Genomic DNA, 12,772 nt, shown 5'->3' with positions numbered 1-12,772 from the left:
TCTTCATGAGAGTACTTTTCAAAACGCGAGCACTTTTACTTATTTCAAAATGTTTTACACTTTGTTTATTGTTAAAACACACGCGCACTTTTTATTTTATTCGCGAAATTATCTGATTCGCACAAATAAATAAGTTTTATTCCACTTTTCTGACACCAATGTAATGTTTTATTCCGGGTTCACAATAAAACTTATTTAATTTCCACTTATACCTATTTCCGTTCAAATAAGAACACACTTTATTTCAACTCAATTTACTTTTATTATTCGCTCAAACAAACACACTTTTAAATCACTTTATTTACTACTAACAATTCGCAACACTTTATTTCACTTTGTACTGTACTCTTTCACTTTCAAGATTAAACTGTGTCCGGTCGGTGTCTACGCTGTCCTTTTATCATTGAATAATTATATATAGAAGTGACACCGATAGTTTCTAGCGCCACACTATTTTATTTTTTTCAGCAATCAGATGTACTAAAAAATCCCCAGAGAGAATGGGGCTTGTCTTAGAAAATTATTTTTCCAAAAATTTGTTTTTAAAAAAGGAAATTTCACAAATACAAACGTAACAAAACAAATATCAAATAAAAATAAATTGTTTCGACACGTCGACATCCTATAATAGAAAAAAAAAAATAAGGAAATTTTACTCACACATAAAACATAAAACAAATATCAAACAAAAATAAACCGTATCGACACATCGACATCCTATAAATGAAAAAATAAAATAAGGAAATTTTACTCATACATACAAAATTACCAAATATCAAACAAAAATATTGAAAAGTTAGTTGACATTATAAATGTATCCATAGTAACTCGAAACTAAAAACAAGAAATTTTTTATTAACGACGAGAATTTGAACAAAATTAAATATTATTGTTGTATGTATATCCTAGGCACGTTATAGCTTATAGGGCATGAAAGTTACCCTTGTTTCAATAGTCCTATTAGCGTAGGTGACAAGGTGATTGCTGTTTAATTTTGTTTTGGAATATTATGAAATGCGTAACAATTAGAGCCTTTTTTGGCTGAATAGAAACTTAAGCATTTAATTACAACATAAATCCTTATGTGACAGTTTACGCCGAAGTAAAAATAGAGCCTAAAAGTTTATGTTCAACATGAATTATTTAATTTAAATCAGGTAAGAGCTTAAACCAATAAGTCGTTTTGGCTCAAACTTTTTGTTTATTTTTGATTCCGAGGAGGGGAAATTGAAATTTTTTAACGGTACCAACTAGAGATGCTGCGAATAATGATTCGGTCGAATACCGAACATTCGACCACGCTTATATGTACATTCACTTACTTAGGCTATTATTACTATAATTCACCAAAGCTTATCATTAGTAAATTTGATTTTCTACGAGCCTTACCAATAATCAAATTAAAGGTTCACTTAAATATTTAACTGAATTATACATATTTCTCTCAACCAATATAAACAATTTAATACTCAGGTTAAAGGCTAAAGCTCGGCTAAATTTAATACTTGAGTTTCATAACCATAAAATTTAACCGAGCATTAGCTTTTAACCTGAGTTGTTTTTATACACTAGCCCAAAAAGTTTAAGGAACAAAGGAAAATTCGTGATAGCTCCAAAACAAGTACCTATTCGATTTGATTTTTTCTGCTAAGATAGATTTTTAGAAAAAAAAAATTTCAAAATCGTTGGAACCTTATAAATAAATTTGAAAAAAAAAATTCAAAAATAAAATTGGTATGCAATTTTGTAGAAATTACTAATCCATTTCTGTTGTTCTTTCTCTCTTTGTCTTTCTTTGTTGTATCAATGTCTTGTGCTGTATCAGCCAAATGGACTTAGTTTCCGAAGCTGCAGTGTGTCTAGTCCGGAAGATTTATCTTCTGATTAGATTAATATGTAATGTAATGTAATGTAAAAAATCTATCATTAGCAGACTACCACCTCCAGTGGAACAGGGCTATAGTAATCCCATGTCTGATTGTTATCTCAACTTTTTTTTTTTACGAATGCATAGCTTGACTATATCATGACAAAATAAAAAGCATGTAAAAGCTACATTCTTCTAGTTTTAGAATATGTATTTTATTTCAAATGGTGAAATAGAAAAATCATTGGAACTATCCCAAAACCACATTTTCTTGCATTTGCGATCAAAATATGCCTTTTTACCTTTTGAGTTTATTTGAACATTTTATTTATAAATATCGTTTAAATTTTAGATAACAAAAATGTTTTAATTAAAAATAAAGAAAAGTATCCAAAAATGGTACGAAAAGATTTTTTTTTTCAAAATTTAACATTTTATAAAAACTTTTAATTTTTATTTGCAGCTGCAAATTTGAACAAAGCCGTATATCCAAAGTCCTTGTTCGCAAACATAAATCAGTTTAAGCAAATAAACGAGGTTGTTTCGTATTGTATTAAAATACTTTAAAATAATGTGAAATATGGCTATATTGTATGAACTTGATCCCTACCTACTCTTGCATTATGCGGTTTAAGAAAATAGTAAGTATATGCCACAGTGCATGTGGAAAACATTCAAACAATGTGAACTACAACTTTGGCCTAGATATTATTACAAAAAGCACCCTAATCAAAATTAAATAAACACTTCTATTACTGAAGAAAATCTTCTTCTTCTCGTTAATAAAAACAAAAAACAAAATCCTTCCAAACATACATAAGAATCAAACATTCAAAAATAAATATTCAATTCAAAATAATGCAAAAATTTAAAATAAATTCAATTTCAATATTACAGAAACAAAAATAAACAAACACACTCCTAGCACAAAACAAAACTAATACAAATACACCAAATATAAATAATATTGTAGATGTGGTTACTTAGTAACCAAAAGTCCTTTTCAGGGATTTTTCTGCCATCGAATACGAAATTCAAAACGATTGTGGCGCCACTCCTCAAACATAGCGGACGTTTTTTCCGGTGTCACTTCTATATATAATTATTCAATGCTTTTATACCGGAATTTCGAGATTCGAGAATGTCTTCGAAGGTTCTCGTCTTTGCTTCTCGAAACTTCCTTTCCAGGAGGGGCGCTTCATACTTCCAGTCTAGTGGGATATTTTGGTATGTGTTCAGAGGGTAGTTTCTTAATTACTAAAGGTCCGTTCACATTTCTACCTTTGCAGTAGTAGGTAGTGTGTTCAGACTTTTATCTTAAAAGTAGTTCAGTATTCATCGTTACAATACATTTATGTTCAAATTAGAGCCTACTATTGCACGTGTATTAAGGTACACGTGCTACACGTGTATTTAAATAATTCGTGCCGAAGCACGTGTATTTGTAAATACACGTGTATTTATATTTACACGTGTATTTATATTTACACGTGTAAATAACGTTCGAACAGGTAGATTTGGTGGCGATTTCCTAAAATATGTATTATATTGAATGAAAAGGATATTGTTCAGGTTTTTGCGGTTATTGGCTAGATTTACACATTGAAATTACACGGAAAATTTAATTGGAAATTCTTATTCAACCCTAGCCATATAAATCTTGGAAAAAAATTTTGACCCGATTCCCATTATCGTATCGAACTGAACTTTGTACACATATGAAGTTTGGATTGCAACGCAATATTTTGGGGTCCGAACTCAGGGGAGGGGCATTGGGGGGTTGAAACACCCCAAATCTATTTTATCCCATTCTAAATATCGCAAAAGCTTTTGTAGGTAAATTGCAAGAGAGGGGCTTTGGGAGCTCATACCACCCAAGCAAATTATCATCTTCTTTCAAATATTATACGACTAAAAAGTAAAAAAATAAAGCAGATTAGATTAGATTACCAAGCAACAAAACATATAAAATAATTAAATTGACTCCATGGAGTCCCTTTAAATGCCGTCCAAGGGCTCCGGTTGTTCCACCGGGACAAGAAAAACGGTTGTTTTGTTGTGAACTACATAAGTCACAGTAGGCATTTGTCCCTTCTCGGTGGGCATATTGCCATACCCAACTCCTTGGCTTCATATTTTAGTTTTATTTTAAAATTTATTTTGATTGAATTTGTCGCTTTATTTATAAAACACCTTTTACACTTTCACTATGAACTTAGTAAACCATATGATCTTCAAATAAACGGTGATTAACAAAAAAAAAAAAAAAACATGTAACAGTTGGTACACTTTCTTCTGAGAAAGACACAGTAGGCAATATGCAAATATATCTTGGAAAAATTTATTAGCTTTTTTTAATGAAAAGGCACATCATTATTTTTAATTTTTGAATAAATTATTTATAAGGTCTTCAAAAAGTTCAAATACTATTTTTCCAATTCGAACTATTTATTTGCACAATAATCTTCAGTTGTTTAGTTTTAAAAACTTTTATTTTACCCCCAAAAAGCAAAAAAATCATTTTGTTTCGTATTTACACGTGTAAATATAAATACACGTGTATTTAATAAATACACGTGTAAATAAGATACACGTGTAAACGTTTTTTAGATACACGTGTACACGTGTATCGGGTACACGTGTAATTAAATACACGAACAAAATCGTAGGCTCTAGTTCAAATAAAGTGTATTCACCTGTGAAAGGAAAGGATCTCTGAATGGTTATAACTTATAAAAATAGCTTTTGCACAATTTTACACAGCAATCCATTATTGTTTTTATTGTTTTATTTATTGTTTTTTATTAACTAAGACTTATTTTCTTGAAATCTATAAAAGTTTTTGCAATTGTGTTAAGGAATGATTTTAAAGGATTTTTGAATTTGAATTACACTTTGGTTTTAATTTGGTGGCCCGCAGTGGCGTATTGAGGAGGGGGCTCAGGGGGCTCAAGCCCCCCCCCCCCCCTCCCAAGCCTCCAAAATCATGTTACTATTTAGCTGATTTCATCATAATCTACATGATTAACTGAAACTTCTTCGTAAATCGTAGAGATTTAGATGCAGCTCAATGATCGAGCCCCCTCCAAATTCTAAAATGGTTGTTTGTGTTTGTTTGAGTAAGTGCCTTAGTTGACGTTGAGGTTTGGGATTTTCAGGATTATAGTCCAATTCAGAATTCTTCAAATAGTTTGTTTGGTATTTTGACGTCGAATTACATCACCTTTAAATTTTGCAAAGCTTCTTATGCAATCACGTCGTATTTTACTGTCTTGAGTATATTATTTTTTTTTCAAAAATAATATTTTTCTGGAAGATATTGGAAATACAAATTTTTTATAGCTCAATATCTTAGTGGTCAACATAACTAATGGTTTATTTAAGCAAATTCCAATTTGTGCTTCTGATTTGTATTAAAAAAGGAACATATTATTAAAAAATTATGTATATATTTCGGATTAAACATCAAGAGAATGACATTGAAAATTATTTTTTGAGACCTTAAGGTTCTGCATTTCACTTTTTGAGCATTCACTTGCGTTGCCGATAGTGAAATTAGGTGTTCTAAATATTTTCGCTCATTTAGATTTTCTGATCGAATTCAATTCGCTTTGTTTTCGAAATCGATCGAAGATCAATTTCACGTGAAATTGAAAAGCGATGCCAGTTTACTTTCGGTCGAATTGCGGAAATATAGGCATTTATACCGAAAAAAGTGATGAGTATAGCTCTAAAACTAGACGTGGTAGGAATAAATCTGTAAACAGTTTTGAATTCAGCACATGAAAAAGTTCGAACGAAAATATGTTTTTTTTTTTAAAGACTACTAAACACATTGCAGTTTGTGTAAAATTTTTGGGATACAAGAACTTGGAAAAAAAGCTACTTCGAATGTGATAGGAGGAGACAGTAGTACGAAGTTGTCGGGAGCAGTAAAATGCTACTATACGACTTTCAATACCGCAGCACAGCGCTTTTCTCTCGATCAAAGATGAATAAAAAAAGATTTGTAGTACATTTACCTTATCAAAAATTTTTGAAAAATTTTCCAGCCCCCCTCCCCCAAATTTTTTCTGGATACGCCACTGGTGGCCCGTTCTTTTATTAAATAAAGTTAAGTTTCGTTGTTGTGTCAAAAAAATCGTTGTATTTGTTTTTGTTAGATTTTGTTAGAAAATTTCAACTTTGATTTAGGAACGACTAATGTTACATTTTGTTGATCTGTCAAAACAAAATTTTTTGAGATCAATTTTATGAATGAATAAACAAGAAAGAATTAATTTGGTACTGAAATAATTCTTTTAAATTGAATTCTAAGCAAATTGAAACAAAAATAAGCATTAAATAATTTCAAACTTAAAAACAAAGAAAACATTCTCTTCTCACATCTTCCCCTCTCATCACCATGTAGTTGTGTTTGACAGATTAACATTGAAACTCGAGTCCAGAAGCTGAGTTGGAAAAAGTAACAAAATGTAACTATTTGACACTTCAACATTGGATTTAGGAACGATGTTGTGACGTCACGATGTTACATTTTATAACTTTTTTCTCATTTAGGAACGATGAAAGTTAACTATAGTTAACAATAGTAAACATCGTCGAATAAAAGAACGCACCACAGAATAGCTCGAATGACAGCTTTGGATTTATTTTTGACAGTTTTTTTCCACGCTATCCTACACTATAAAAGTGATATACACATACACCCATTCCTGTACTTCTTATTCTAAGCGGTTAGCTTATCATTGACAAATTACACCGGCACACAAAAAAAAAAGTGTCATGAACCAGAAACCAGACCTATCTTTCTATATGTTTTTGGGCACGCTGAATCCGGTCACCCTCCAGTTTTGAGAAAAGTGTAAAAAAGACCCCAAAAACTACCTTTTTTTGAGTTTTTTGCATATTACTCAAAACTGGAGGGTGACAGGGCCAAACGGACTTGAAATTCGGATTCAGCGGTCCCAAAAACATATAGAAAGATAGGTCTGGTTTCTGGTTCATGACACTTTTTTTTTTGTGTGCCGGTGTTATTAGCTTATCACTCATTATTGTGTCTTGTTCTTTTTTGTTTTTTTTTTTTCTTCATGGATTTGTACATAGAGGAAGGAATACCTAGAGACGCGACTTCGGTTGGTTTTTCTCTTTCACCCTACAAGCTGCAATGAGAGGAAAAACTCCACAGTGCTTATATGTGGTAGTTTTCCCGCATGGTATAAAAAGACAAGGTATGATCATTAGAGCCGCCATCTTACAAAATGGGGTAGTAAGGTTTTGACGTTTGGCATTTGGCAAAGTCAAAAGCAACAACAACTTCCAAGACAAATTTGTTTACAACAACAATTTCAATGGGCTGGGCTGTCAAAACCTTAAGTAGCCATAAGTTTTGACAGTTCTCGATACTGAGTTTTTTCTAATGATCATACCTTCTCTTTTTATACCATGGTTTTCCCGTGCTTTTTAAATGGCACCAACACATTCAACTGTGGAGTTGAGCTCAAAACAATTAAAAACAATTTAAGTGCTCAGTAGGAAATAAATTCATAAAAAAATAATATAATAAATTCAAAACACGAACCTTTTTTTTTTATTTCTGTACATATTTATTGAAAGGTGTGTGTCTGGAGTGAGCTATTTGAGCTATTCAAGTTCATGTACAAACCAAAATCATGTTTAAATTCAAAATTTGTAAGGACATCTACTGGTGAAAGGAAGGTATTAAACGAATTGTACTTTTCACACGTATTCACAGATAGGAAAACAAGAGAAAAATAAGAGAGATTATCTGAAATTAAATTTGCGGGTGTTTTAGGTAAGGGGGGTACGAGTCGGCTCTCTAGGTATTCCTTCCTCTATGGATTTGTATTAAATTTTGATGTTTTGCTAACGACTAAACCGGAGATTAAATTCATTATTGGTATGCGGATTTTCTAAAATCTTAAGGTTTTCTTTAAACCTTATATCATTGTATATATATTTCTATAGTACTTTCAATCGAAGAAAATACTTTAGCGACATCTTTTGGTAGATCTGCATTTCAATTTTCTGCATAAGGTTCAAATATAAAATAAACTAACGATCCCAGCGGTGGCGACGCAAAACAGAAAATTCTGCTTCATGAGAGTACTATAGGAATATATATACAATGCTTATATTATTATTTGATTAGTAAGGCCATTTGACTTTCGAAAAGGGTCACGACTTGTGGGTAATAGCAAAGGTGCGTTCTTTGTTTTACATTTACATTTTAATTTCATTTTAGCAATGATAAACAGAAGAAAAAAAAATTATAGTTACGAATCGTAACTATTTTGTATGACGGTGTTAACATTGGACTTACTCCGCCGATTAATTTTTACCGATATATGAGTCCAAAGTTCTTAAATGAGTTTAAAATTGTTTGCCTTATTTGACTATCTCTTTCTCACTATGAAGTGCAATGCCGTCTTCACCATAAGGGCACACGGGGCCCGTGCCCAGGGCCCCCATTTTCAGGGGGGGCCCCGAAGGAACAAAAATTTCTGGCTCACATTTATTCGCAAAACTTTTTTGTCGTTTTTATATGGCAAATAAGCAGTTAAAAAAAGTTTTTTCTACACCTATACGGAAAATATATGTTTTCAAAATGAAAAAAATTATGTGGCATTGTATGCGGACAAAATTTTAAATCCAAACAAACAAACAAACAAACCCAAATTCAATTTTCAAAAAATAAGACAATAATATTTTCAAAAAACAAGAAAAATATTTTTTTTCCACCGAAAACTTATTTTAGGCTATGACTTATGAGAACAATAGTGGCCACTTTTTTTTGAAAAAAAGAGCTTTTCATAAAAAATTGGTCTCTTAATATATCTTTTTTAATACAAAAAAAGATTTTTGGTGATAGCTACACTCAAAAATAGATGGCACACAAAAAATCTTTGTTTTAAAAAACCCTGATCTAAAATCTCGTATGGCTCAAAACTGAATTTAATGGCTAACGCCAGTATTGTTCTAATAGACTCATTTATATATAATAAAAACAACAAATTATCTTCCATTATCTACATTCTTCAATGGTTGGCAGTTGGCACCCCAAACACCCCAAACCTTTTTTCACTTTGAATTGCGAATTGCTCTCGTATTTATGATTTTTTTAAATCCAAAACTAAAAGATTTCTTAATTTTAAAATCAGTATAAACCGTTTTCATTGAAATCGGTTGAGTAGTTTACAAAATCGGTTCTATGGCTAGTAGGTTAATAAGGGTCCAAAAAAATATTTTTCTTATTCACAAAGTGCGGCCTTATCTGCAGCATTACAAGTTTTTTTTTTTTTTTCAAAGCAAAATCGTAAGCCGTTTTTTGAGAAAATTGCAATATCTCGAAAACTTTATATTGGAGATATCCGTTTAAAAGGAGGCATTAAAATAAAAAAAAAATTGCTCTTGGAAATCACGTACAAATCGTCTGTAGGTATCGAGTTTCAAGAAAATCTATCAATCCGTTTGAGCTCTTTTTTTTTCAATTTTTCAAACTGAATATATAGGATACGGGGTATAATTATTGCCAGTATAAAGAGTACAATTATTGGCAGTGACATACCACTAGGTGCATACTTTCTATGGAACGATATATTGGCACCCCTTTTTAATCAGCCATTGCCTTTTAGCCAAGTTATTTCACCCAGCAAACGTAGAACTACAGAAAAAATCGGTGAAATATGTACGTAAAAGAAGTACTTCTTTTCCACTGAAAAAAGAGCGCGATGTATGCAATGCACAAAGTTTTGTTTCTTTTGTAATGGCGACTAGCGTTTGATTTGACTTTTCCTGCATTTTATATTTTCTAGTGAAACCAGTTAAACCTTGATAGCCACAGCAACATATTAGTTAAGCAAAAAAAAATTCTGTGCTCCATTTGGAGAATAAAAATGAAAAATTTTTTGTTTTGAGGGTTTTTTTTATTTTCAAATGAAATTAAAATATGGATTTTAGCAGTACGGATATAAACCGGTGAAATAGTACTCCATATAAGTACTTTTATTCAGTGGTTTTTCTGTAAAAAAGTACTGGTACTGCACTTCCAGATGTGCTTCGCTGATGTACTTTTAAAGTACATTTATGTGTACTTTTAATGGAGAGGAAATTTATTTCATCTTGCATGCAAGAAAGAGATAGCTGCTTCACGTATTCTTATAAACAGTATAGTATATATAACTGAGTTTTTTTCCAAGCTCCTATCTTTTTTCAGTGGAAAAGAAGTACTTCTTGTACGTACATATTTCACCGGTTTTTTCCGTAGTTCTACGTTTGCTGGGTATTAAATCAACGACCATAGTTAACTATGGTTAGAAAAAGAACGCACCCAGCAAACGTAGAACTACAGAAAAAACCGGTGAAATATGTACGTAAAAGAAGTACTTCTTTTCCTCTGAAAAAAGATATAGGAGCTCGGGAAAAAACTGTTATATACTTTTTGTATATAAGAATACGTGAAGCATCTATCTCTTTCTTGCATGCAAGATGAAATAAATCTCCCTCCATTAAAAGTACAGACAAATTGTTACGGACGCTTGGGGAACTTCTCTATCCGATGCAATCATGACCTAGAATGGGAAAAGGAATAAACAAAATTTGCAAAAGCAACAAATGTAAACAAACCCAAACTCACCATTCTATAGCGAATCCGTTGTGGAAAATTACTCCATCTAATAGTAGGCCAGCTTTGAAAACCACAAAATAATTACTAGTAAATTGAAATATTAATTTAGTAATATGGATAAGAATAAATAAAGAAATTAAATATTGTTTATTGTGTTTAGAAATTATTATGAACGAAAACAGTTGAGAGCCACTGATCTTCATTAAACTCATGTCTACACCATATGCAGTTACGTTAAAGAATTGAGAGATCGAGTTCAAATAAATCTGGCCAACGTTTGGAGACCCTTCAAGCAAACGAGTCCGACCTCGGTCCGAACCGGCTCCGAAGTGAGTCCGACCTCGTTTTTCCTCGTATTTCGCGTATGGAGGTCGCAGTGTCTTTTCTGAACTCGGTTTTCTTGCTTAAAGGGCAACATTTGGAGAACTTCATCTGAACGTCAATTTTAGCTAGATCAGAGAAAAGTTATTTTTAGTAATGTCGTTTTCTATTGACGAATCTCAGAATGAGATTTGTGAATTTGACAGCTGAAAGGGGGCGGTGAAGAGGGGAAATAGTGGACAAATCTCAGATTTCATGATCTATTTGCGTCTTGAGATAAAAAAAAATGACAAAAAAATGAATCTGAGATTCAAGAATCTGATTCTGGATTTTTATCAAGATTCACGCATACAAACACACGCACTTTCACACACACACCTCTGTTTGACATTTGTCTGAACATTTGTTGTTGTTTTATTTTTTTTATACGCACAGATTTCGCACACAATTACAAAATTAGATTTCATATTCTATTTGCAGTGGAAAATCTGAGAATTTTACACAAAAATCTCAAAGGTCAATAGAAAACAACATAAGAAACAGAGATGAGAGATAGAGAGAGAGGAGATAAAAGTGCAGATATGCAGAGATTAGGAGAAAAAAATATAAACACCTGTAAATTGTTTTTTTTGTTATTTGTTTTTGTTTTTATTGAGAGAGGTGGATTGGATGATGTTTTCCAGTTAGGGGAGAATCATCTGATGATTTTTGTTTGTATAGTTTTGAATGAGATCTTGCGGGACATATTTTTTTTGTTGTTGTGACAGTAAATCTGCACATTGCAAATCTCTTGTCAAATCAAATAAGATCGTGGTTTCATTCAGTGCAGAAGAAAAATAGAAGTGCGTTTAATAACCGGGTTAAATTAGTGTTAAAAAATTCATTATTTTTCTTTTTTTTAGAAATAGTCTTAAAACACTAGAAGTGTTATATGGAATATTCCAAAAAAAAAAAGAGGAACAAAATCCTGATCAGTATTTTCTGGAATAAAGAAAACAAAACACAAATCTACAAATTGATAGTGGTGAGTTTGTTTTAGAAATTGTTTATTGAAAAAAAAAAATCGTTATAGCCAGTGATTCTTCATAGTTGAATTTCTGGCGGCCCAAATAGCAGATCGTGTACTGGGCCGCCGTTATTATTTTTATTGATGCAGTTTTTTTGTCGATTCTGGCCCACTGAAGTCCAACTCGTCCTCGGCCAACCCAATGACTACGGGCAGCAAATTATTCAGGTTTTTAACAAGGACCAACGAGGAATGGATCTTTTTAAAAACACAGGAATAGGACCCCAACGGCCCAACCGCCCAAAAATTTGGGGCTCCGAAACCTGAAAAAGAAACTAAACAAAAAATTAAAGTAACAGTGAGAGCAAGAAATAAGACCAAAACTAAACAACCTATAGAACCACGATAGTAATACAAATAAAACGAAAGAAAACTAAGCTGAAATTAAAACAGAAAAAAATAGAAAGAAAAAAGAATAGAAAATTAAGCTATTTGTTTGTGATCGTCCATTATTTATTAAAACATATTTATTTGTTTTTATGCGTCAAAGTTTAAATTAATTTATTTTTCATATTTTTTGTATTATTTTTGTTAAAGAATTTCCTAATTTAAATTATAAAGTGTGAGTGAGATAAGTCGAGTTCCTACAGGGTCATCGCGAAAAAAAAATGTTTTTTTTGTTTTCTTAGGGGGATGTTTACCTGTAAAGAACTCTCTAGGGGTAGGAAATCCTGGGACGTGTTGTTTTTTTTTACCTAAATAAAATACCGAAAGGGTGTCCTGCTTTTTGTTTAGATCCTGACTCGTAGGAAAAATTTTTCATCGCGTTTACTTCCTTTGTTAAGATAATTTTTTTTTGCTTAAATGTTAATATGTTCTTTTTTTGTTACATTAATTTATTTTATTTTTTTCTTAAAATAATTTACTTTTT

The 12,772-nt window shown here is 31.7% G+C and overlaps 2 protein-coding genes across 7 annotated transcripts in view; one reads left to right on the top strand and one right to left on the bottom strand.

Annotated features, from left to right (window-relative positions):
• LOC129918434 (unconventional myosin-XV) overlaps positions 1 to 12,772 on the top strand; it is a 261,312-nt gene that overhangs the window by 99,691 nt on the left and 148,849 nt on the right. The window lies entirely within an intron of this gene.
• Positions 8,676 to 12,772, bottom strand: part of LOC129918438 (YLP motif-containing protein 1-like) — a 239,962-nt gene continuing 235,865 nt past the window's right edge. The window contains exons 5-6 of one of the 3 annotated variants that reach the window (XM_055999021.1): positions 10,524 to 10,575; positions 8,676 to 10,458 (exon numbers count right to left, since the gene is read on the bottom strand). In XM_055999021.1, coding sequence (XP_055854996.1) covers positions 10,396 to 10,458; positions 10,524 to 10,575 — 115 coding nt within the window. In that variant the 3' untranslated portion in view covers positions 8,676 to 10,395. Of the gene's footprint in view, positions 10,599 to 12,772 lie in introns of all 3 variants that reach the window. The other 2 variants (XM_055999022.1, XM_055999020.1) reach the window with 2 other exon arrangements.

This window comes from Episyrphus balteatus, chromosome 4 (genome assembly GCF_945859705.1).
Source record: "Episyrphus balteatus chromosome 4, idEpiBalt1.1, whole genome shotgun sequence".
NCBI lineage: Eukaryota > Metazoa > Arthropoda > Insecta > Diptera > Syrphidae > Episyrphus > Episyrphus balteatus.
This window is presented reverse-complemented; position numbering and strand designations above follow the sequence as displayed.